This window comes from Poeciliopsis prolifica, unplaced genomic scaffold (assembly GCF_027474105.1).
Source record: "Poeciliopsis prolifica strain line A6 unplaced genomic scaffold, Auburn_PproV2 SCAFFOLD027, whole genome shotgun sequence".
NCBI lineage: Eukaryota > Metazoa > Chordata > Actinopteri > Cyprinodontiformes > Poeciliidae > Poeciliopsis > Poeciliopsis prolifica.
Window position 1 is genome coordinate 6,982,075 of NW_026562402.1, and position 26,017 is coordinate 7,008,091.

The 26,017-nt window shown below is 41.4% G+C and overlaps 2 protein-coding genes across 2 annotated transcripts in view; one reads left to right on the forward strand and one right to left on the reverse strand.

Annotated features, from left to right (window-relative positions):
• Nucleotides 1-21,989, forward strand: part of celsr3 (cadherin, EGF LAG seven-pass G-type receptor 3) — a 93,831-nt gene extending 71,842 nt beyond the window's left edge. The window contains exons 22-37 of the mRNA XM_055048652.1: nucleotides 1,767-1,955; nucleotides 2,035-2,221; nucleotides 2,840-3,007; nucleotides 3,429-3,555; nucleotides 3,857-4,063; nucleotides 5,579-5,753; nucleotides 6,913-7,025; nucleotides 7,659-7,738; nucleotides 9,529-9,655; nucleotides 9,744-9,863; nucleotides 11,740-11,837; nucleotides 12,989-13,080; nucleotides 13,555-13,728; nucleotides 15,462-15,650; nucleotides 16,159-17,218; nucleotides 18,166-21,989. Of these exons, the coding sequence (XP_054904627.1) occupies nucleotides 1,767-1,955; nucleotides 2,035-2,221; nucleotides 2,840-3,007; nucleotides 3,429-3,555; nucleotides 3,857-4,063; nucleotides 5,579-5,753; nucleotides 6,913-7,025; nucleotides 7,659-7,738; nucleotides 9,529-9,655; nucleotides 9,744-9,863; nucleotides 11,740-11,837; nucleotides 12,989-13,080; nucleotides 13,555-13,728; nucleotides 15,462-15,650; nucleotides 16,159-17,218; nucleotides 18,166-18,193 (3,134 nt within the window). The 3' untranslated portion in view covers nucleotides 18,194-21,989. The remainder of the gene's footprint in view (nucleotides 1-1,766; nucleotides 1,956-2,034; nucleotides 2,222-2,839; nucleotides 3,008-3,428; nucleotides 3,556-3,856; nucleotides 4,064-5,578; nucleotides 5,754-6,912; nucleotides 7,026-7,658; nucleotides 7,739-9,528; nucleotides 9,656-9,743; nucleotides 9,864-11,739; nucleotides 11,838-12,988; nucleotides 13,081-13,554; nucleotides 13,729-15,461; nucleotides 15,651-16,158; nucleotides 17,219-18,165) is intronic.
• Nucleotides 21,990-22,541: 552 nt separating this feature from the next.
• On the reverse strand, nucleotides 22,542-26,017 carry LOC129371831 (uncharacterized). Its single transcript, XM_055048657.1, has 4 exons — nucleotides 25,747-26,017; nucleotides 24,773-24,819; nucleotides 24,480-24,648; nucleotides 22,542-23,967 (listed from the first exon to the last, which is right to left on the reverse strand). Exons 1-4 carry the CDS (start codon nucleotides 25,949-25,951, stop codon nucleotides 23,606-23,608), a joined length of 783 nt encoding a protein of 260 aa, XP_054904632.1. The 5' UTR covers nucleotides 25,952-26,017; the 3' UTR covers nucleotides 22,542-23,605.

Below are 26,017 nucleotides of genomic sequence, written 5' to 3' on the forward strand. Positions count from 1 at the left end.
CACACACACGCGCATGCTGAGGAACACAAGACAGGAGTGCAAACACGCTGCAGACACACACTAATAGGAGCGAATATTAGTTTTAACACTAGTCAGATTAATGTGCGACTGAAAAATCAATTTCATATATGTAGACCTTTATACAGTCATGGCTGGGAACCACTTTTAGGGGTTTATCTGTAAAGTGGGTTCACTAACAAGCCCAATGATGCATGTGAAATCATCCTGTCTGTCTCTGCTGGTTTCAAGTATATTTTGCCCCCAAAGTATTCTCTTCTTCATTAAGTGAATGTGTCTGCATGTTGGAAATTATACAAGTTGCAGTGAAAGTGAAGCTTGATGCTCAGTAGGTGGGTATACTATATAAATGTCATGACTGGTGTAAGCAGAGGGACCAGTAGACATGACTAATGCTATATTTCTCACTCCTACACACACATATGCAACATTTATTTATTTATTTTTTGCCGTCAGGCAAATAAGATTGAATATTTTGTCGAGATTCTGTCTCGATAAAATATCTGTTAATGATTTCCCTCTTTTAATCTTATTTCCACTCATTTATATATTTATTTGGCAACAATTTAAAAAAAAGAATCAAATTTCTCCGTGTGATTTTTAAAATCAGGCAAAAAAAGAAAAACGACAGCAGCTCCAGATATGTTTTACATGAAGAATGATTTGGTTAATTTCTAAGGTTGCTCCATTTCTGATGAATGAAGAGGGTTTGTAATTTTAGTCTGTCCTTGAAATCAAGTTTGATTTCTAGTTATATTGAAATACTCCAGTGGTCGGATCCATTGAGGGCAACAGGGGCCATCTTCTTTCTGACAGAGAGTCGATTACAGTGTAATTCTGACATCTGATGTGTCCTTGATACGTTGAGTGAGAAAGAAGGACTTAAACGCAGAATGTTGCAGGCAGCTCTGCATAGCAGTTGGGCATCCTGATGGGAAAGCGATATTTTTGTATTTATTTAAAATTTTAATATGTATTTAATCAAGCTGGAGAACAGGGCTGCAACTATTGATTATTTTAGTAATCAATTACCCCACGATTACTTGGATTAATTGGATACAAAATGGCACACTTTGCTCTTTTTTATTTTGTCACTTGAGCGTTGAAAGATACAAATGAACAGATACAAATATTTTTCTTTTAAATAAGAAAAGAAACATTAAAACTAATCTATTTTAACAATGTCAAACAAACTAATATAGAAAGAAAAATGTATTTGTGCTGGAAACTGAAAGTGAAAAGTGTTGAGTGTTTTTACCGACTGTGTGGCTGCAGTTGTGACCATCACAACTTTTTTTGGACAGTTTTGGCTTAATACACTTTGACATCTTTCATTCTTTCATCAAATGGCCTTTTGTATGTCTGTTTACTTGACAGTTAATCAATTACTAAATCAGTTGACAACTATTTTAATAATCAATTCATCACAATTAATCCAATTAACTGTTTCAGCCCCACTGGAGAAAAAACTAAAATAAAGAGTAGACAGCAGCGCAGCAAAATTAAAACGACAAAATGGATTACCAAGGCAAAAATGGCCGATAAACAAAAACTTCCCTGCCCAGGAGGTTTTAGGCAGAGTTGCTAAGAAGAGCGCCATCAAAATCATCTGATGCGTTTGAATGGAATACAAAGACTGAAGTACTAGAACACCATGATGCTTTCGTTGATGCTGTTTGAGGCATTAGTGTAGTTTTTGTAGTTTTAGAAAACGTTCACATGCAGAATTTGATCTGTTTGTCCCTCAGTCATGAACTTGGACCGTGTGGAGAACCACACCCACGTGCGACGGCGCTTCCCACGTTATCAGAACAGCTTGTTCCGTGGTCAGGCTTTGTGGGACCCTTACACTCACGTGATACTGCCCCCTGCTGCCCTGGTGCCGCAGCGACAGCAGCAGCACAGCTGGAAGGAGAAGGAGCGCTCAGAGAAAGAACGTGAGCGAAGACACTCTAATGGAATCACTGAAACATCAAGAACCACAAAAATATTCTGACTGTAGCTTCTGTTTTCCAGCCTCGGCCCCTCAGACTGTCGCCTCGGCCCCTGCCAGCATTTCAGCCAATCAGACTAAGGAATATACAGCAGCAAGACGCAGCTTTTCGTTGACTGACCCACCCATCACCATCGTCATCCTGTTGATCTATCGAAGCCTTGGGGCCGCGCTGCCTCCAAAGTACCACGCAGACCGGAGAGGAGTGAGGTGGGAATGAGTTGCTCCTAAAATGTTTTGATACTTTACTGAGTGAGGCCATTCAATAATTAATTAGTAAATCATTACCGTTATTCGATCCTAAACCATCTTTCATTAATTTTATCCCACAATTGTTTTAAGTGCCATGTGCTGCAATCTCTTTAAAAGCCTTTCTAAAGAGCAGGGCCACATTGTGACCTCTTTCTACTGTTTGTTAATCTTCTAGCGAAAACATAAGCTCTGAAAACTAAAGCAAATGGTTTTGGTATTTGGTTCCTTTCCTCATGGACGGCGTGAATGAACATAGAAGTCGGAAACCTTCTAAATTAGTGAGAAACTGCTTTAGCACTAATTACAATATTGCCTTATTTGACATCTGTTCTTCTTTTCTCTATCTCGTTCTAACGGCGCCTTCCCTCCCGTCTGCTGTTTCTCACCTCTCCTCTGGGCTTAATTACACAGTAACGAGCTGTCCAGTTTGCAGTTGGCATCAATGAAAAGCCATTCATATCTAATCTGAAATGCAAATCCCGCTGCCTTTCTTCTTCACCGCCGAATTTAAAACTCTATTAGTCCGATCAAGTGACTGGTTGGCAACGCTGCGCTGTCTCTCCCCTCCCCCCCAAGGCTGCCCAGACACCCAGTCATGAACTCCCCGGTGGTGACCGTCTCCGTCTACAACAACCAGACGTTCGTGGGCGGTCACTTGGACCAGCCCATACTGCTGGAGTTTAAACTGCTGGAGACGGCCAATCGCAGCAAGCCTCTGTGTGTGCAGTGGAACCACAGCAGCCCGTGAGTGCTATTAATGATTTGGTCTTTCTAATTTTACACATTGATTTGAAAAAGTGAGCGTCCTGTAAGTCTGAAAATATATTTCTACAATTTTCCAGGCCGTGTAAGAACCATGTCCTCCTTAATTTCTGCTGAGCTGTCATAGCAGAAAGGACATCAATATATATATATGACTAAAATAATGATAGCTGAGCTCTATAAAAAGTCCACTAGAGTTCATTCTGAGTTTAAGGGTAAGAAGCGGAGCAGTTGGATGCTCCTTAGTGGGTTTAAGACATTTCGTAGCGAAATTTTACCAGCGTAATTTTACCACTGCAGAAGTGAAAAACTGTCCAAACAGACTTCTGGAAATACTTAACTTGTACTTTGATGAATCGTTTCCCATGGAATCCTCCTGTAATTGAAGCCCTTCTGTTTGCAGACATGAGAGCGGAGGCTGCTGGACGGTGAGGGACTGCATAGTGGTGTACAGGAACACCTCTCACGTCCGCTGTCAGTGCCAGAGACTGGGCACCTTCGGCGTGCTGATGGACAGCTCCCACAGAGAGGTTAGACCCCCATCAAGCATTTATATTTAATGCTGATTTGTACCATGACTGGTTCTATCATGATTTGGTGCTCAATCAATCGACCATCACTAACCCTTCTGTGTAAAACTGTCTGCCACAGCATTTCTCTTTTCATCTGAACATCTTAAATGGTTATGGAAGTTAGTTTGATCAGCTTTTTCCCTTTATTAACAGAATCCTCATCACTACTTTAACTTAGTGATGTTTATGTTCAGAATCTCGTCATATCATCGCGCTTCGTTATCACAAAGTTTCTTTCCTCTCTCCTGTGTGTGAGCAGCAGTTGGAGGGGGATCTGGAGACCCTGGCCATGGTGACTTACTCCTCCTTGTGCGTCTCCATGCTGGCCCTCCTCCTCACTGTCCTGGTGCTGTCTTGCCTCCGGGGCCTGAAGTCCAACACTAGAAGCATCCACTCGAACACAGCGGCGGCCATGTTTCTGTCTGAACTGGTGTACTTACTGGGAGTCAATCAGACTGAGCAACAGGTAGAGATGCGTAGCGTTTTTTTCCCCCTAAATGTTGGCCTTCCTTTCACGATTTTCCTGAAGCCTGTCCATCAAGCTGTTTTCTGCCTACTAAGGAAAAAACTTTACATATCGTTCTATTTTTTTTGTAATGTATGCAATATTGGCATGCTTTTTAATTCAGTCCATGTGCAATATATCATTTCCAAGACACATGAACAATTATTTACGTCCATTTTCATCTTTTTTAAAAAAACTTATGTCTTTTTATTCAACAATTTTATTGAAATTCATGTTGCTGAGCTGTTTCACTTCTGAGAAGGTTTGCAACCAAACCTGTCTGAAATCAGAAACACATGGCTCCACTCATGTGATCACTGCCACTGGAGTTACCTCCACTTTGCTGTTTCTTCCCCCCTCGCCTATTCTAACCTAAGCATGTCTGCTTTGTTACATAACACATGTTCTCATGTTGGAGTGTGTTTGAAGAGCAGTGAATCTTGCAAAGAGGGAAGTGCAAATATGTGCTCACGCTGCGTGAAATCCAATTAATTAAGCTGTATCCCACCACTCTGTGGACTGTAAGGCTCTTTGCAGAGCGATTGGTAACTTCTAGCTGAACAATATGTTCTCTAACTCATGAACATCACGCTCCGGAGAGCATGTTAGTGCTCGCAGCTGTGCTGTGCATTCTTTTTTTTGACTAGTTTGTGCCTCTTTCTGTATTAGCACGCTCCTGTTTGTTTGTGGGAGTGTGAAATTCATCGTCTGGCTGTATCGCTGCCAAGGCTGCTGTCTTTTTTTTTCTTTTCTTCCTTTTTTTTTGAGTCGTCCTTGGCTGTCAGTGTCAATTTGTGCTAAGCTTCTCTGGCCTCAAAATATGAGATTTAGCATTCTGCTTTCTTTAACCTAAACACACACAGAGCTGCACCACAAAGGTTTAGAGCCATACATGCTCATTCCAGCGTAACTATAACGTCTCAGAGATCCTAAAGTCTCATTCCAAGTTTCTTTCCTTTAAGGTAGAAACTATTCTGTAGAAACACCAGCGAAAACATTTCCACCTTATTTCTGTAAAAGAAAATGCAGCTTTTACAATTATCACTCTCTGTAACTTCCTTGTTTTTGTCATAATCAGTTAAAAGGTTCTACTGGGTCGAATTTCTCGATCACAATATTGGACCAGCCCACAATATTGACTTTTAGTGGTTTTTGTGCTTTTCCTGGAAATATTCTGCAACACCCTGCCCTAAACTCTGTCCATTAGTAATTGAATCATGATCGGCTGCTCTTTCACAGCTAACGCCTGCGCCGCTGTGCTTTAATGAAGACATCTTGTTGATTTGCAGGGAAACCTGCTTTGCATTATTGAGGCACTCCGTTTTTCCCTTTTCGCTTCTTTTAGCACTACTATTATTTGTGCTCCCATGTCTAGTACTTCTGTGCTTCTTTTTGCAAATCCATGTTCCTACTGCTGTTTTCAGTTTTCCATTCCCTCCCCCAGGTTTTTCATTTCTCTCTCTGTTTGCCTTCCAGTTCTTGTGCACGGTCGTCGCCATCCTGCTGCATTACTTCTTCATGTCAACGTTCGCTTGGATGTTTGTCGAGGGTCTCCATATCTATCGCATGCAGACTGAACAGCGCAACATCAACTACGGAGCCATGAGGTTCTACTATGCCATCGGCTGGGGCGTGCCTGCCATCATCACAGGTAAGGCGGAAACGCTTGGAAACGCAGGCAGGTCTCGCCTCAGCTACGTGCTTTCACGGCACGGCAAAACACCGCCTCGCGCTGGATCTGCACCGTCATAAGCCTCACGTTCGTTCGGAGCAAGCTTGGCTGTGGAGATAAGGCCTTCCTATTGACACTTCTATTAAAACCGTTTCGGTGGCATTTTAATATTGCGATAGTGAAGCAGAAATTCACAAGCAAGCAATTACCGCTGTGAGACATGTAATATCTGCCGGCTTTACTTTCTCTCCTCTCCCTTCACACGCGTACATTTGCAGTTTCCATCCACAGCCGTAATGTGCTGTCAGCTCACCTCTATCTGCTGCTGCTTCTGTCACCGTCAGACCTGCAAGCTGCCGTCTCCCTTCGCCTCGAGAATGGATCCATCTCCCACTACCTCACGCACACCTACTCACACGCACACGCGCGCGTCGTTCGCCTCAGGCGAGGACGGTGCGCTAATCTGTCTGCCTTCCTTTACGCTTTTCCCATCTCTTATGGTTTTGCAATTCAATTTAAATATACACATCCGTGATCATCAGAACCTTGACAGTAATCTAGAAGAATACGACTGGACTGAAAACATCGTCGATGTCCTGGCAACCGCGTCTCGCACACGAGCACAATGTCAAATGAATGCCTGCAAGTTGTGTTGCAGATCTTTCTTTTTTTTTTTTACTTTTTAATTGCAACACCTCATTTTAACTGATTTTAAAACCATTTGGACTTTCCTTTATTAAACTCCATTATAATTAAAGATACAACAGTATTTCATTTGAGCTGACAGCCCTTAAAGTAATGATTATTTTTTTCACAAAATAAAAATCAGTCTAGACTGAACCATTAATTGATTATCTTTTATATTGTTCCCATTGTGTCTCATTATAACCTTAATCCTCATTGCATTTTTGGGAACTTTTGTGGCAACTTTGTACATAGTTGTGAGTTAAAAATAAAATAAAACATGTTTTCCTTTTGTTCTTTCCTTAGAAATACAAATCTAAAGAAATGTGGCATTTGTATTCAAGATGCTTTAATACTTTGAATAAAGTGAAAAAATGAACTGCATGTCACAGTTTGTTTGTAATTGACCACAGACACAACCTTGATGTGTTATCTATCTGTCTCTGTTCTGCAGGCCTGGCTGTCGGTTTGGATCCTGAAGGTTACGGCAACCCAGATTTCTGCTGGATCTCCATGTATGACAAACTCATCTGGAGCTTCGCTGGCCCGGTTGCAATCGTCTTACTGGTAACCATCTCCCTGCACACCACATATGCTGCACTTAACTCTGAAAGCACCCAAACCTCAATGAAATATCAAAGCAGTGAAGCAAAGGATGCCGATGATCACCAATGATTCTCTTTTTTGTCTTTTTGGCTTCGTCTGAAGCAATAAAAGCCTCCAATGATGTGAAAATAAGGTCTAGTTCACTGAACATTGTGTAAAAACTTGCTTCCTACTGTCCTGACCTTTAGTATTTAGCTTAACTTCTATGGAGGTTTCTGTCATCCACCATAAGAGGCAATGCCATACTTGATCTCAGGATGAGAGCCTACTTGAACTTTACTGGAGCACAGTTTTAATTGCTTTTCTCATTGTGTTAACACCTTTCAATTTGAAAACAACCAATCTTCTAATGAATCTTCCACTTCAGTGTAACATCTCATCATGGCATGAATAGTTCTACTGAATGATTGTTCTTTGAGGTGTGGATAAATTTGTCTGAAGCCGAATTGGTTGCCGATGGGCAACTACTTTATCCCCATTGATTTTGTGTCAACTATTTACCCTGATCATAGATGTTCCCAGGAGCAGAATTGGATTTGTTGAAACGCATTCGGTGTGTTACCTTACCATTGTTATTGACCTCCCTTTATCCAGATGAATGGAGGGATTTTCACAGTTATAGCCAAGATGTCCTGTAATCCATCGCAAAAGGAGACGAAGAAACTTCCTGTCATGTAAGTTTCCTTCTCAACCCTGTTTTCAATTTACAGACACAATGCAATATATTGAGTGCTCTAAACTAAATTAAATTAAATTAAATTAAATTATCTTGATGATAAACAGCTTAGGAGGTAATCTCTCAACCAACATAACGTGGTCTCTTGTGGAAAATGTGTCAGTGTAATCCAGATTCAGATCCACACTGTGTTCCAAATTTTTATGTAAATTGGATTTAAGTGTCATAAAGATAAAATGTTTTGTTGTGCAATTAAATTTATAGATGGTATTGTGTGTCAGGGCTCTTTGAATCAGTAGAATTAATTTCAGAGAGCTGAATTGATTAGTTTGACTGGTTTGCTCAATTAAAGGAAATCTTCCTAAGAAGGATGTTCCACATTATTGAGCAGGCCGCAGGTTTCAAGCAATATGGGAAAGAGAAAGGATCTCTGCTGACAAACATTATCAGATAGTGCAGTGCCATATGACAAGATATAAAAACATTAGATATTTAACAAAAACTGAAGCGTTATTGTTCTGTGAAGAGATTTGTGACTGATTCAGAACAAAGATGGTTTGTACAGATGAGGAAGGTTTCTATTAGACAAAGTATGGGATTACGAGAGCAGCTGTTAAAATGCCTTACAAAGCAGCAAACAGTTATTTGAAGCAGCTGGTGCCTCTGACGTCCCAACATGGCTGTGACGTCAGCAAGGAGGTGGTGGAGTCATGCTTTGGGCCAAAATCATGGGGAGAGAGAGAGAGGTCGTCCCCTTCAGAGTCCCTGAAGTTGTGAAAATGCCCTCAGCAAAGTATATGGACTTTCTGACTGATCACTTTCTGTCATGGTTCAAAAAGAAGAGCCGTAACTTCAGTAGCAAAATCATCTTCATGCATGACAATGCACCATCTGATGCTGCAAGGAATACCACTGTGTCATTGGCTGCTATGGGCATAAAATTGAAGAAACTCATGGTGTGGTCACCATCCTATCCTCCTCTGACCTCTGACCCTATTGAGAACCTTCGGAGTTTCCTCAAGCAGAAGAGCTGAGGGAGGGATGCAGTTCATATCAAAACAGCAGCTCTGGGAAGGTTTTCTGACATCCTGCAAAGAAATTCAAGCAGAAACGTTCCACAAACTCACAAGTTCAATGGAAGCAAGAATTGTGCAGGTGATGTCAAAGAAGGTCCTATGTTAGCATGTAAATTTTTCTGTTAAGATGTTTTGGTTAAAATAGCTTTTGATTTTAGTACATGTTCTTTATAATCCATAAAATCTGCTGTGCATAACAATTTGGAACAATACATTTTGAGTTTGACCATCATTTGCACTGGCCATTTAAGAAAATCTGACAAAATATCACTTGTAAAATATGTACCTACACAGTGTAGGTACATATGACCCAATAAAATTTCAACTGGAGGAATTTACAGTCCAATCCAGTTGTTCAAATAATCATATTTGGTAAAAAAAAAAAAAAGAAAAATAATTTATCTAAAAGAGCAGATGACCTCGTAGAGCTGTAAACTTTACACCAATCTCTCATCCGGATCAAGAAAGTGACGACTGTGGACCCATTCTTGAAAAAGAAATCTCTGGCAGAACCAGAACCAGACTCTATACAGGCATTGCTTCTCCCTGTTTCACTCTGCCTTACTTAAATTAGCAGGTTTTCTATAATAAAAACCAATTCCCCATAAAACATTAATGATTTGTGTGTATTTATAAAATCTGTCTTCAGTAGAGCTTACCTCCAGGTTAATGGAGATTTCCTTCTTCTCTGTGCTGCCTTTCACTGTTTCAGTGCTACTATCCGAAATGCCTTCCTGCTGTTGCTGGTTGCCACCTCCACCTGGCTGTGTGGCCTCCTGGCTGTAAATAACAGCATCCTCGCCTTCTACTACATCTTTGATGTTCTCTGCCTACTGCAGGTATAAACAAAGCGCAGAGCACGCGCTCTGACTCTGCACGGATACAGCTCAGGTTTTACACCTTACTGTGTTGCTTTCTCTTTCCCAGGGCCTGTCTGTGATGCTGGTCTTCACCGTGTTCAACTCTGAGGTTCAGGAGGCCTGGAGAGTTGCCTGTTTGGGTAAGAAGAGCCCCGGAGAAGAGCCGCCGAGGCCGCCGCAGAGCACAGTGAGTCCCACACGTTTGGTTTTCCTAAACCATGCGCAGGTTTTATCTGTCGTCGGCATTAGAGGGACTTTCATGTGCATTAGTCTGAAAATAAGGATGGAGCCTTGGCAGCACCACTGAAATAATCTTTAGTGTCCCAACAGGGTGGCCATTATTGAACTGTAATGACTCACAGAGTGACTCTAAAATCCCGAAGTGAAGCCATAAATCATCTCTCTGCATGATCCCAGAGTTTGTGTCTGTGGTTTATCCCAACGCGGTCTCTCTGAACCGCATTTTCACCCATTACTTGACGACACAAAAACTCTCCTGTCCTTCGTTTCTACTTCCCTCAATCCATCCATCAATCTTTCCTGCCCTCCCTTTGCTCCTCTTCAGCTGCCCTCAGGGTTTGCTGCTGACCCACATTAAACAATACACCAGCCACTGGAACGCTGCCTGTTCTTTAGCCTCTTCAACGAAAGCTCTCCGCTGTACTTATTTCACGACTGCGTGTGTGTGCGCGTGTGTTTGTGCATGTCAGTAAAATCCGATCCTACTTTAACCTCTTTCCTCTCTTCTGCCTCACGTGTTTATTAGTTCAGCTCAGTGCACATTAGCCACTGCTATTCTCAGCTCAGGACTCTTCATTTTCTCTCTTGTTTGTGTGTGTTTGTGTGTGTGTGAGGACATGCATGTTGTGCTTTGTATGCCTCGTATACGATTTGAATACAATATGCACACGGTCCCAAGAGAGGCATGAATGCATTTGTGGGATATTTGTATGGTAGGATGGGCTTGGATGACCAATTGTGTGTGTGGGCGCGTGGGCGTGTGTGTGTGTGCGTGTGTATGTGTGTGTGTGCATGTGTGTTTTACTCCCCATTTCCTCTCCATCACTGAGTCATCTGGGGAAGATGCCTGGAGCTATTATTAGAAGAATACTTTGGAGTTTTTATCTTTGATGGGCAACATATATTAATGGCTGCTTATTAGCATGCTTTTTCCCTGTCTGACTCATGTCCTGCTGCATGTTATTTATGAGTAGTTACTTATAGCATGCAGAGTAGGAAGGGCTGTGTCAGTTAAATACTGGAGCTCATGCTCCACTTTATTTCCTATGGCAAACTACACGCTCTGAAGGTAATGGAAAAATACATCAGTGGCATCAGTTCTTTAGAGCTAACAAAGCTTAACAAAAGCTTTGATTGACTGAAATCCATTGTGATTTGTAAACTCTGAAGGCAGAATAACAACTCCAGGTTTGAAAAGTCTATTATGTTTTGTCTCAATCTGAGGTGACCCTAATGCACAACAAGTAATAGAAGGCTCCCTTTTTGATTTTGAGAGGTAAATAAATCTCAGTTCATGTGAAATGATCTGTCTCAGTGTAAATATTTAGTCTTTTTAGAGATTAGTGAGGATCAAATGAAGATTCCTTTTAAACTGTTTTTTTTACATTAGTGCTGAAGTAACAGAGCAGATGCTAAGTGTATAGGAGGTTAGCCAGATTTGAAATGGATTGTAATGCTTTACTCATGTGCTTATAAACCAAATATGCACATAATGGTTTCAAAACAAACATGGAGAAAAAAATTTAAAACTATGGAGGATTTTGTTATGTAAACAAATGTCAGACACATCAACACATCGGAGCATTTTACAAATGGCTTCCTTCCATCCTACAAAGTGTTAATTTCCCAAGATCTTATGAAACTCCAAGATAATCATCTTAATGTTGATATATTGCAAGAAAAGTCAGGACTATTTAGTACATTGGCGCTGACATTTTGCTTATTCTTTTATTCATTCAATTAAAGACATTCTTGAAAACTTGACGTCCTCCAGTGTGAATCAGTCGTGTTTTGAGTGTGTTGTGTTGTTCGTGTGTGTTCAGGCTCAGAATCCCTACCATAATGCATCTCTGCTGGAGCAGAGTGGGTTGCACCGCATCACCCTGGGAACCTCCACCGTCTCCTCTGTCAGCTCTGCCAGGTATTCATCAAACAGAAGTCAGTCTGCTTTGAAACGCTTTCAGACTTTGTGTAATTTAATTACATCCCTGATAAAGGTGTTCAAAAAGCCTCAAGATTAATTATTTGTTTTATTTTTGTTCCTGTAGCATTATTTTACTAAAATTAAGGTCCTCTATTGTGAGTACAAGTGTTCAGAAATATCTTTGTTTCCATGTCCAATTTACAGTTCAGGTAAGTTTGTTATTCTTAACCATTGTGTTCCACAGGGTATGTTCTTGGTCCTATTTTATTTCTGAAGTGTTTAATTTCTTTATGCCATCTTATAAAAGCTATGTTTATAGTATATGTGTTTCCCATTCTTTTTAAACCTTCAATTTTTGAACAATCAGTTCAGATGTACATAAAACTTGTTGCTCTTTCATTTAATTTCTGTTGACTCAGTGAATATAGAAAGAAAAAACAGTACAAAAGAGCAGAAACCAATAATTCTCCCATCTGGGATTTTAAAATAACTCTTAACTGCATACATTTATATTTATACGGAGGGAGGAGAAGTTCTCCACTGAATGACGATACTAGAATAAACATTGGAAATTACACGACATCTTTAAAAGATTAAATCATTTTCAGGCTTTTTTATGCGTCTTCAACAGTGGTGACAACAAATTGTCTCTTTGTGCTACTGCTGCAAGAAGTCTACAGCATCAGTTATCACAGACAGAACATTAAAAGTATAAACCGATGTTGGCTCCGAATGACAAAGAGATCACCGTTCAAAAGGGACTGCATTGGGGGTTTGCATCTCTGCTGCCGTCTGAGTTAGGATTAGGTTGCTTCAGAGAGGAAATTCCCTGGTTAGTAAAATCCCCACTGTGTCCCTTTTTTTGGGTCAGTGGAGTAAAGATGAAGAAGATTGGATTGAACAATGCACTGTACTACATGTAGAGCGACACTAATGGACTCTTAAAATGGTAGTTGATGTCTTTAGGGCTCAATGATTGTCTCTGAGTTTGTATACAGCACACACACACACACACACACACACACCACACACACACACGCACACACACGCACGCACGCACGATGGTCGGATGTGCTTTAAATATATGTAGGTCTACTGTGAGTTGTGTATGTACTCATTTGTCCTCGCTTGTCTCCTTTGCCTTTTAGAGAAAATCTGTTGGCGCGTCAGAATCTGGAGCAAAACATCGTCCACACCGGCGCGACTGACCTGGATGTAGCCATGTTCCACAGAGATGGAGGTCAGGGTGCAGGCACACACACACACACACACACACACACACACACACACACACACACACACACACACACACACACACACACACACACACACACACGCAAACGTGCACACCAACAGGGAAGGGTTCACATCAGCAGTGTCTAAATCTAGTCCTCAGGGTAGTGTGTTGCATGTTTTAGATGCGTTCCTGCCACAACACATCTGATTGGATGGGTAAACTGCCTGCTCAGCATGTCACCAAGCTCTGCAGGTGCCTGCTAATGGGGTGTTTGTTTAAATCAGGTGTGGCGATGCAGGGAAACCTGCAGAACATCCCTGAGGAGGTTCTGCATGGTTTGTATGACATACTCTCTCCACTTCTGGGCTCTTTTCTTTATAAAACAAAAATCACCTTCAGTGCACCCATGAAGAATGTTTTCAGTGAACTGCCTTATGTTTATGTCTAATCCTCATTTTTCAAACTGGCCCTGTTCAGGTGGGGATTCAGATTCAGACTCGGACCTCTCCATGGATGAGGAGCGAAGTCTCTCCATCCCTTCCTCTGAGAGCGACGACAACGTGCGTCTGCGGGGCCGCATCCAGCGGCGATTCAAGCGCTCCAATCACAGCGAGCGCCTGCTCACCGAACCCACCAACAATGGCACCAAAGGTATACGAGCACCTTTCCTGTTTTGAATTTCTGAGCGAACTTGCTCATGGGAAGTGAGATTTCATTATAATGTCTGATAATAAACTCATCAAAAATAATTTTTTTCTTCCACTTGACAAATGCCAACCTTCTCGTGTTGGACTTTTGCATAAAGTTTGTGGTTATATCTTGACAGAATTCAGATGTGCATTTTTAGTTTGGGGTCCATGCAGACTCAAGACAGATAATTAAAAATAGCAAAGGCTATGGAAACCGTTCAGCCAACTTCCCTGATCAGTCAGTTCTCTCGCCTCACTGAGCTGAAAGCCATATGATGAAAACACGTAGCAGAGATTGGCACAACGTCAAACACCCAATGCAAGAAAAATGTCAGCACAAGTTGTCACTATTGAATACCCTTCTCTTTCCGAAGCTTGTTAGCTTATATTACTTCTCATGCTCTTGACAATTGGTCAAATAAATGTCGTGCTTGAATTGTTCTTCTGAAAGGCCAGATATGTTTAAATCAATAAATCCATATAAGTAATCTTTTTCTTTTTTTTTTGCCTAATAAGCTGCTTGGATCAGTTGAACGTCATTTGGGTTTAAACCAGGATGCAGCTGTCCAGATGGCCAGCCGGGTCTAATCAATACATCACTGCAGTCAAATCTAAGAGCAGCGCTGAGATAGCCGGCTTTTTCACCAAAAGGTCACAATGTGAAGGGATCCATTGACGACCACAGCATTAACCCCTGAAGGAGCATAATATGTTAGAGGCTGTCAGCTGAGCTGAACTTCCCATCACTGCAGATTCACACAATGATGTGGAAAATGTCCCAGGCTAGGCAAATCAGATCAATAAAAATGACCACATCGACAAATCAAAACAGGCTCCTTAAACCTTGTTCTGTGAACAGAGACTTGAACAACAGGATGTAAAGCAAACCTTCAAATCCACAGTTCAGTTCTCAGCTTGTGTTTGCAGACTCGTTCTCATGACACAGCTTATTGACACTGAATTTATTTGAACTTTAATGAAAAACACCTTATTTGATTTGATTTTCTGCATTACATGCATTACATTACATGTCTACTCATAGATTATTTGCCGTAATCTGACATGTAATTACCATTTTTGCAAGACACACACTGAGTTTGCGGAGAACTGCTTCAGTGCTTTGCTTCTTCACTTTTCTGAATCTATTTTGACAGAGTAAAACAGAGGAAGTATAAAGTAGGACAAATTGAAAACTGAAAGGCACTAAGAGATTTTTTTTTTCACTAGTAAAAATCTGAAAAGTGTGGCATGTATTTTTATTCAGTCCCCTACACTGTCATTGCGCTGCAGAGGCACCTTCAAATCGCAATTAGATATCCAGTTTTATTTACTTTACATGTTTACCTTTCTTTTTGACCTGTGTGTCGTGTTTGCTGTTTTCCACAGTGCTGTTTTTATTCAGATTTAATCACAAACAAATTGACTTATTGATAAACGACTTCTGAAGGCACCTTTATTTGTGGATATACAAGTAGAGTAAGGAAGGCTGAACGCAAATTGCTGTCAAGCTTTTCAGATTTAATTGGTAAAATATGTTGAAGGCTTAATGTCAACCAGAAGAATGAATTAGTAAAAGTCTAATCCTGAAAGCAATAATGCATATTCCAGAACTGAAAACCAAAAACTCATCCTACTATAAGTGACTAGTGGTCATTGGTAACCTCAAAGAAATTGCTTCTGTTTTTCATGCAACAGATTTGGATGGCAATGACCTTCTATCCTACTGGCCTGCTTTGGATGAATGCGACACCTTGCAGAAGTGGGGCTCAGAGCGCCCCCTGGGGGGGGATTACAACAAAGACGCCGCCAACAACAACCAGCTTGACGCGGCGCTCACCAGCGGAGACGAAAACGGCCTCACCCAGCCACACAGGCACCGCAAGGGTGGGAGAGACATGAAGCTACTTTTTCCTCCATTTAATCAGATGCAGAAGAAAGAATTTGAATTTTTTTTTTTGTTGCATCTGATTTGCGTCACTGCAAAATTATCATGTGCAATCTGTGGCTGGATTGATTTTCATTCATATAGTAATGGTTCATTGAATTCTCCCAAAAATGTCTGCAGACGGAAAACTTCAATTCCTATTGAAGACGTCTGAAAGTCAGAAGCATAAGCTTAGGAAGTATAACTCTTTGCAGAAGAAACGACTGATTTTCATGTCTGCCTCAGGCAGTTCATTTTCACAACCAAAACCTCTGTGGTATTACGATTCACAGCCTTTTAACAGCGACTGAAGGCAGACTTCAAATATTCAAAGTGTCATTGTTGCCTTCTTCTCTTTATTCTCTATTTTTATGCGTAAACCTAAAATTTTATTTCTCTTTTAAATCTTCTCTTACATTCTCTTCAGTTGATTTTGTTTATTCCCAGTTTCCTATTTTTCCTTGACAGGTATCCTGAAGAATCGCCTTGGTTGCCAACCAGCACTGCAGGGTCTCTCCACCATGGGCCGGGTCCCTAGTGAGCTCAACTGGTACCGTACCTCCACACTCGGCCACCGAGGTGTTCCAGCAGCCTCCTACGGTCGCATGTACTCCGCCACCGCCGGTGCTACAGGAGGCTCTGGTTCTCTCTCCCAGCCAGCTTCCCGCTACTCCTCAAGGGAGCACCTAGACTCGCTTGCCAGGAGGCAGCTGTCCAGGGATCCCCTAGGAAGACAGACAGTCGGGGGGTCGAGAGAGCGTCTGGACTCCCGCGGCTCCAGGGATAACCTGGATCTTCTTCCCAGGAGGAGGGAACTAGGATTGGGACTAGGGGCGGGGCTCGGGGGCTTGGATCACCAACGAGTCTCATTGTCCAGGGAAAACCTGTCAGGATCCAGGGACAGACTGGACAACCATCACACCGCCAGCTTCCATGGGTCAAGGGAGGACTTGAGTGGGAATGGAGGAGCTGTAGGAGCCGGAATGGAGGGATACCTCAGTGGTTCCAGGTCCCAGTTGAACACATTAACTCGGCGGCAGGCCTCGTCGCGAGAGCACCTCGGAGGAGCTCTGATGAGCAGTAGGTCGAGGGAGCAGCTGGAGGCCAACGGGGTGGGAGCTCAGGCTCAGCCTTGTCGGGAGTGGCTGCGCAGTCTACCCCCCCGGCAGCCCTCGCACCCCGACCAGCCTCTGTCCGCCTCTCCTCCTCCGCCAATCTCAGAGGAGCCACAACAAGAACAGCTACCTCCTCCAGCTCATGTCAGAGGACGCCTGGACTCTGCACCTTCATGTAGGTACCCTGGTCAGACTGTCCCCCAGCTTGCAGGTTCAAATCCAAACCCTCTGGTCCGACAGCCGTCCAGTGAACAGCTGGACATTTTATCCTCAATCCTGGCATCCTTCGGTTCCTCTGTCCTTACTCCTCCTGCTGCCTCTAACCCCGGCCCTAATGGCTCTGTCCACGGACCCTCCCCTTCCCCACCCCAGTCTACCACTCACAGCATATCCGAAGTCTCTCCCGATTCAGAGTAAGTTTGTCTGTGTGCGTCATTCCAAGCCAGAGGTGACCAACGTCAGTCCTCAAGATTCGGTATCCGGCATGTTTTCGTTTCTCCCTGGTGGTAGTAACTACCTTCTCAGTATGTCAATGAACCGTTTCTGGTGTGTTGAACCAGAAAAATAACTAAAACATGCAGAATAGTGTCTCTTGAGGACTGACTTCTTTATGTTTTCATTTTCTTCTGCATTTTGTGGTCGTGATTTTTTTTTTTCAACTTACAGGCTTTAACTCACCTCTGAAGAACTGTCAACTTGTTTCTGAGTAACTATTAACATAACTCTGAGGGTTGCTTTCACACCTGTGTTATTTAGTCCTTTTAAAACAAACTTTGGTTTGTCTTACCCCTTGGTTTGTGTCAGTGTGACCACAGCAATCATTCTAGGATGTGGACCAAAACATAATATAGCAAGATCACTAGCCTCAGTACCATTTCCAAACCAACACAGCTGCCAGGTGGACACTGCAAGCTTGAGCCAATCACCTTTCTGTAGTCAAGTTTGCATTGCCTTGTGGGATCAAGCTGCAGAGTAAAGAGATTAATAAACAATGTTGGCAAGTCTTCATCAGAAAAAGTTACAAATGAACAAACTTACCAACTGAATTGAAGCAAAGTAAATGAACTACAGGGGTGAAATCATCTACATAATCATTTCAGTCTTAGAGGCTCTTAGTTTGACTCTAATTAGCTGTTAGCTTGACTCCAAGACATTTTTAGCTTGAATCTTAGTAGCTTTTAGCTTGACACTAAATTCTTGCTTCTTCAAACTGTAATTGTTCTCACTGCTATAGAAAATGCTCCACACACCACCTTCCTTAAACCTAAAAAAATATGTAATTTAGTGTTTTAGTAAAGTGAAATTGGGAGCATTGGCGTATGAACTTTCTGATGTTTCTTTTCTTTCCCCTTCACCTCAGAGCGCACAGGAGCGAGGGACAGTCTTGATGACAGCCTCCACCCCCATTAATGCATTGCAACAGTGCGGGAACAAAGTTCAAAGGTCGCGGATGGGCCTGAACTAAATGGACAACCTGTGAAGAAGAAACAGAATTGACTCAGAGGAGACAGAAAAGATGAAAAGGCAAAAGGAAAATTTACAGACAATAGAGAGTCTGTGACAAAAGAAGAAGTTTGTGAGCGGGTCGTTTTGTGTGTATCGAGTTTTCAAGTCCAACTGCTCACAATCTATCGTTCCACGTACGCTGAATAAACCATCTAATTCTCCTACCTAAGAACAGTTAGACAAAAAAGAAAATTACAAGCAGACAAAAAAAAATCTTCTCAGATGTTACACACACACACACACACACGGCCCAAGCCCAATAAGACCTGTCAAAACAGAAGAAGAAAAGGGTCTGTAAATAGCCTTTTTATACATTTTTTATCTTTTTCATTGAAGGTGAAAAAATATCTTGTGAAGTTTTTCTTTTTTTTTTATGCAGTCGTGTCCGTGCGTGAGGTTGTGAAAGAGGGCGAAGCGAGTGTTGTCTTGTGTGTTGCTGACGGAAGAAATTTCCTCTACAAGGTAAAAAAGAAAAAAAAAAAAAACTAAAGTGTCTCCCCAGAAATACTTTTCCCTCAGAATGTTGTCCTCAAACCTTTGACGTTCAGGGCTCCGGCAACAGAGCGGCGAGATTACGGAAGGACTCGGTTGAAAGGGTAATATCAAAGTATCGAAACGTGATTGTAAACAGAGAAAGAAATTATTATAGGAGAGGAGAGATGATGGAGCAAGATGATTGTGCAAAGAAAGATTGCTAACAACACATTAGATTCAAGGATGGCTGCCTAACTACTAAAACTCAGTGACACGTCTCCACTGCTATAGGGAGACTGGGCTCATGTTTTTTGATTTTATTTAAATTTTTTATACGAGCTGGCACATATAATCACGACCCGGTGCTCTCCGACCGCATCACTCCACTGACGTAACGGGAGCCTATCAGCGCAGTTTTAAAAACCTGGTGGGTGAAAGTTGATCTCGCCGTCTGCCTGTCTCCATGAGGCAGGATCGAGTAACAACCACTTTTAAGAAGCCCTCAAGGTATCCTTTTACACTTTGATGCATCATGACTCAACCTGGCCCAAGGGGCGGCACAGGAGCAGCCGAGTCTCTCCGGCAGCAACCAGGAAACTCATTTCTTAAAGCTTCTCATGCAGAAGCCTCTCGCCCAAATCTAAAGCCAAAGGGACATAAACCAGTGTGAAACTTTCTGTTGCTCTTCGTTTAGAAAATGATTTCTACATGGTGTGAAAGCACCATGTAGAAGTAAACCGCTTTTGATAAAGCTATGATTTTTTTTTTTTTTTTACACAAATATGAACCAAAATGAAAACATTTTTGTTACTGAGGCCTTAGTTCTTCACTAGGATATAAACAGCTGTTTGGCGTTTTATGTCACTGTGCAAAGCGATTTTGATTCTGAACAACGGAAGAAACAAAAGGAAAAAAAAAACGAGAACAATGCTGCTGAATCCTGACATGCTCAAATATTTATTGAAGACATGAAAGCAAGCGTGATGCTTGCACGCGAGCTGGTGTCTACCTGAATATGTCAGCTCACGTCTTTCAAATCTTTTCACTCCCAGACGCTCCCTAAAGGAAATATTCCATACAGGAAGCACTTATTTTCAAATTTAATCAGGCTCCAAAAGGTTCACTGCGAGCTCAGATAAAGTGTTTCCTTCTCTGTCAGACAGATTGTCTTTTCCTTCCATTTGGAGGATTAATGGAGAGGAGGTATTATTTGAGGTCAGTCGATGTTTCTGCTGCTGTGAGTTGGCGAAGTAAAGGAAAGAAGAGGTGTCAGCAGTGTCGGCGTTAAAAGCTATCTTCTTTTTATTTTCAGATGTAGGTATTGAATCAGCTGCTGATTCTTTCACACTGATGTTTGCAAAAGCAACGAGTTCATGATTTAAAGGTTCAGGATTCTTAAGTGAGGTTCTTTTTGAAAAGTCGCGTCGTGTTGCATCAATCTCAGTTTCTTCTTTTAGTACTAATTCACATGAGTTGGTGCTAATGGCTCAAGTTAACAGTTGCTCTTAAATGTTGACTCGCTCAACTGCTGCCATTTGTGGGTGGATATTTATGAAGGACCCAATGACTGAAGGACAGGAAATGAATTGGAGGTGGTGCGCCACCATTAATCTCCCTGTGTGAAACATGAAAATGCTTTCAGCCTGCTGGAGAAATAAAAGTTAAACCAGTGCTAATCTGATCTGACACACTTTAGATGTAGCGCTCAGGCTTCTTATAGGAAGATCACTAGCAACACTGCCTCCATTCTTTATGACAAAAAAGCAGGAATAAGTTGGTATAAGTTAGCTTTGGCCTGCAGAACCAGCTTATCTAATTCACACTAAATGATGATAAGAGGATTATGGGCATCAGGTGAAATGGTCACTGCCAATGTTCTCTCAATCTTGAACCCTGGAAGAGAAAAAACACATCTTCAGATGTATGAATGAAAAACAGGTGTTTGTTAAAACAAAACAAAAAAAAAGCAATTTGGGCAAAGTTTGTCTGAATGAGCAACATCTTAGTTCAACAAAGAATGGACCCAAAATACAAGCGGGCTAAAATCCAACAAAAACATCAGATGTTGCACAGCTGGACATCATCAGTAGGAGGATAAACTGGGACTGAAATCATGGCTGTGTTGTAAAACGCGTAGCTGCAGGGAGGAAGGCATGGACGCCGCTCGTCACGCAGACAGACATAGTCAGGAATTCAGAAAAGAGGAGGGAAATGCAGACAGTGGAGATAAAGACGCGCCTCACAAGCAAACGCGCATCTTCCCGCCCTGACTGTATCTCTGTCAGCCCCTTCTCCTCAGAACGTGACACCAAATCTGTTCCTGACAGGATTACTGCCAAAAATGTTCCTGCTGGGGGAATGCCACCTGTCAGCTAGTTAAAGAAGCAGTCCACCTAAAAAAAATGTTTTTTTTCCTTTTCACCTTTTTCCTGAGATCTATTTTATTCAGCGATACTTCATTGTCATTTTATGAAAGAGTTGTTTTACGATTATTTCTTTTATATTGTATTTATTTTTAATCATGAATGTGTTTCTTTCTAAATCCAAATGTTTCCTTTTTTTCTTACACATGTGACTTTTATTTATTGTTAATTCTGATGTTGATTATGTTTCTCAAGGCCACAAGTTCCCAGTTTGATGAACAATGGGCAAATGTGTTAAAATGTTTATATGTAAACAGCAAAAATAAAATCTAACGCCAGGCACAAGTACAGGACCTGCAAGAACCTGCCAAAACCAACAGACTGCAGTCAGTTATATTTACCTTGTTTAAATGGCTCACTTGGGTATGATGAATGTGTGATTTACTATCGCAGCGACTTCTCATTGCAAACCTGCACAAAACTGATCATTTATCTGCTTAGACACTCTGTCGACTTACCAGTAAAGGGGAGAGAACCAGAAAAAAATAAACCACCACTCCCAGATAATTTGTTTCAAGCCAACAGAAGGCAAACAACCAGGGCCAGAGAGGTGCAGATTTGAGTCTAAAATGTTGTCATCTGTTCTTGAGACTGAAAAGGAAAGCAAGGGGGAGGGGGAGAAATGCAGGGGAAAGGTGGCAGAATGATGAGAGATTGTATTTGTTGGCTTGTGTGTTCATTATGAAATGCCTTCTGTCCCGCCGTCAGGACAGAAACAGCTGTTCCCCTGTTTTCGCAGAAAAACAAGAAAAATGTTGGACATTAAAAAAAAAAAGACTTATTCCTACCAGACTGTGTGTGTGTTTACATTGTGTAACTGTTTCATATTCATGAGGACATTTTAGGGAGTGAGGCAGCGAGGAGAGGACACACACTGACAGTCTGTTTTTGTCGTCTTCGTGTTCTTGTGAAGGCTTCTTGCCGACTTGTTTTGGTTCTCAAAGTGCTCAGATGCCAACTTAATACAGTCAGCTCTGTCACAATATCATCGTTTCCCAGATAAAAAGTAGATTAACATGTGACGCAAACTTGTAATGCAGCTCTTTGCTAAATTTTTCACATCACTTGAACTTTTTGACATTCGGTTCCACTTTTTTGCAGCAGACACACTAAAAGTGGTGCATAATTGCAAAGTGCAAATGGATTCAGCTGCTTTTCATGTCTGCAAATAACTCCTTTCATTATCAGGTTCTTGACCTAAAGTCAGTAAAACGACTGAAGTGGGAACAGCAAATACTAGCGCAGAATTTCAGTGATTTCGTTTTCACTAAACTAAACTAACTAAAGTCAGTTTGGAAACATCAGAATGATGCAACAGACCCACAAAAAATGGTCAAATCTCAGAAGGAAAATTTACTATTCATTCCTTTGTTTATGAAAATTACATTTTTTGAACCGATACATTGATTTTAACAGCAAAATCTAATACCATGCTCAATAAGAGTGTTACAAATTGTGCATTTAGAGACGACCAATGAATTCAGACATCAGTTGAAGCAACTTTAAAAAAACACATTACTTTAAAAGAACATAATGCAACAACAGCAACAACAAAAAAAAAACACAATGCCATTATGTAAAAAAAATAAAAATACAGATACAGCATTTCTGTTGTGGTTAATGTGCATCTTACACAGTAATCAAATATATATTTTCTTCCACTTCACAACATTATTGTGCCTTTTTGTGTTTAAACATCAGTACCACATTCACTCTAGAACTGCTTCGTTCCAAATAAGAGTTGTGTTGTTTTTTTTTTTAAGGAAAGCTGCCACACAACCAGCTGCCATCACGCACAAACCTGTGCATTCCTGCACATGTTAAATGGCCTGTACTAGTGTAGAGCTTCATCCAGAGAACTCCAAAACACTCCACACTACTATCATTCACCCATTCACCGCCATATGTCACAGTACATATGTCATCATGGTTGCAACAAGTTATTCGTGTAAAACTTCCAGACTCAGCCTTCACTTCCACTTTAAAATATAAAATGTTAACATTCGCCAAGACTGTATGGCAGATTTTTTTTTACAAGAGATGTTGAAACAAATAAAAAACAACCGAATGAAGGATGCAAGGAAGAGAGGAAGGAGGTAGGACACAAGGACAGAAGGAAGGATGAATGAAGGAAGGTAGAACGTGAGGGAGGGAAGGAAAGACAAATATTTAGATTTTTTTCAGTCGTTTCCATTCTTGGAAAACAAATTGAATCAAATTCCAGATTTTTCCAGACCACAGAGGAACCCAAAGTTTGTATTTTTGTGTTCCGTATTGTGAATATCCAATCAATGTCTATTTTCACTAACCCACACTAGGACCTTCAGTATAGAAATCTATCAAAAATAATCCCAAAGATTATAGGCAAACACCACGAGAATGAAACAAGCGTTAAGCTCAACCGTTAAGCTCAGATATTTTTTCGTCTTCTTCACCACTGCTGGAGGAGGACGGGGGCACGTCTTCACCCAGCCTCTTTAGTTTGGCCTTGTAATAGGCCTTTTTCATCCTGAAGGCCTTCTCCTTCTGTCGAGCTGCTTTCCTTTTCTCCCTGACCAGCTCCTGTTCCCAGGCAAGCACCTTCATCCGGTTTTCCCACTCCAGGATCTTCATATGATCCAGCTGCTCCAAAGCCTCTGTCCGCTGCTGGAGCTCCAGTCTCGAAAAGTCCACAGAGTCATGAGGGGTCAGGCGGCGGCTGACCTCCTCCTCCTTGATGTCGGACGGATGGAGCTGATGGTTGATGGTTCTCGAGGTTCCTGTGAGGATGGAGGCGACAAAGGAAGCTCAGGTTTATAATAACTAGAGGCTCACTGTTCAGGGTGGCAACCGATGCCAGGCAGCACTAGAAAGGTACGATGTGATTCAGATCTTCAAATGCAAAGCTAAAGGGGTATTTAAAGGGACTTCTTGAAGAATTGCACTTGATTATCTCTACTTTAAAGATTAAGTTGCTAAGATAGACTAGATTTAAGCTGAAATAGTAACCTTTGTAGAGATTCTTTAACAAAATCTGATTTAATAGACCTGTATATCATGCAGAGCTTCAGCGCATTCGTTTTGGTGAAAGTCAGCTTTCTTTCATTCTGAAATCTATCCAATTAATAAATTCAAATGTAGGTTATGTTCTTTTTTATTATCATTATTTCTGACATAAAATAAAAATGTCTAATCAGGTTGATGACTGATTGGCTAGCGAGATAAAAACAAAATATGTCAATAGCAAGGTTCAAATATTTTATCTTTATTGTAGGTCTTAATCTGCCAGTACCTGGGACGGTGAAGTACGCAACAGGAAAAGCCGCATCCTGCAGCTCTGCATTGTGGGAGCTGGAGTTTGTAGAGGGACTCTGATGCAGGTCTGACCAGTCGCTGCCTGTGATTCTGTCCAAAGCTTCACGCTGGAGGGCAAGGGCCATTTGCTCCTTGCTCTTCTCTACCTAATAGAGCAGCGGGCCATACAATTCCCTCTTATGAATCCAATGGCTATGATTTATGAGCAACTTAGAATTTATTGTCGCTTAAATAAATTTAAACCAGAAAAAAAATTTTTTAAATGTTTACCAGATTTGTGTTGCCGTTCATCTGTCTTGAGTCGCCTATTAAACCACCTGCAATAATAGACAAAAAGGACAGAGACAGATGGGGAAGGTCTGAAGGAAAATGTATCTCAGAACAGTTTGCAAAGAGCGCCTCCATCTGGTGGACGCAGGCATTATATTATACTTGGGTTTAAACAATGGTTGCAGTAAACAACTCAATTGTTTACTGCAACACAAAACTGCAACTTTCTGGAAAAAAAAACATCTGATACTAAGAAATATTTTTCACAAACTATCATTAATATCATGACACTTTTAATATAAAGTTGACATGATTTAAAATGTCTTTATGACAACTTGTCATCAATCAAGAAATTATTATCTGACATAAATTTGTTATAAAAGTATGACTGATTAAACTTTAAAAATTATGTAGCTTCATGTTATTAAAGCTAAAGTTTAATCAGTCATAACCAGTAACAAATTTATGTCTTGGTTAATAACAAGTTGTCATAACGAAGACACTTTGTCAACTTTGTATTAAAAGTGTCATGATTCACAGAATGACACTTTATGACGTAAGTCATAAATATTGATGGAGACTGTCATGGTCATGACAGATGTTATTACATGTTTATGGCGATGTGATGACACTCTTATTCACAAATAAAGTGTAACAAGGGAGGGTAACAGGAGTATTAAATACATAAATACTCTAGCTTTGATAAAATTTGTATTCTAAAACTGTTTTAACAGGAATCAATAGGAGTTGTAAAAGAGGCAAGCCGCAGCTTTCCACGCAGACTTTGTTTATGCGATGAGTTATTCCACGTGATCAAAAACAACAGAAAGGTCCTGAGGCATCGTCCCCACTGGACGCTGCAGAGTCTGGTTCTGACTGACGGCCAGACACACAAACGCAACGCGTCCCCTTCAGCATATGCTGTTATCATTTTCCTGTCACAAACACAGAAAGAGGGAGGGAGGCGTGCTAACCTTCCAGCAGCTTTCGGACCGCAGCTTTGTGGCCGGCTCCGCCTGCGTGGCTGGTGAGAGCAGCCTCGCCCATGGTCTGAAGTTTGATTGATTTACAGCAGGCCCGGCACCGAGCGAAATGGATGTCATCGGCGTCTTTCACCAGCCAGTCCTTGAAAGCGTCCTTGGTCAGCCAGGAATCCTGGAATTTACATTTCCCAGGCATCGTTAGCTTCAAAGTTAGCTGGACCGCTACCGAACGCGGATAAGAATCCTATTTACAGTATTTTGC

What these genes read in the sequence shown, in the direction of transcription:
- LOC129371831 (XM_055048657.1), bottom strand. Translation starts at nt 25,951, where the DNA reads ATGCCTGGGAAATGTAAATTCCAGGATTCCTGGCTGACCAAGGACGCT. An exon ending in TGAACGGCAACACAAATCTG is followed by an intron (nt 24,649 to 24,772) that starts GTAAACATTTAA and finishes CTGCTCTATTAG; the next exon opens with GTAGAGAAGAGCAAGGAGCA. An exon ending in TGCGTACTTCACCGTCCCAG is followed by an intron (nt 23,968 to 24,479) that starts GTACTGGCAGAT and finishes CCATCCTCACAG; the next exon opens with GAACCTCGAGAACCATCAAC.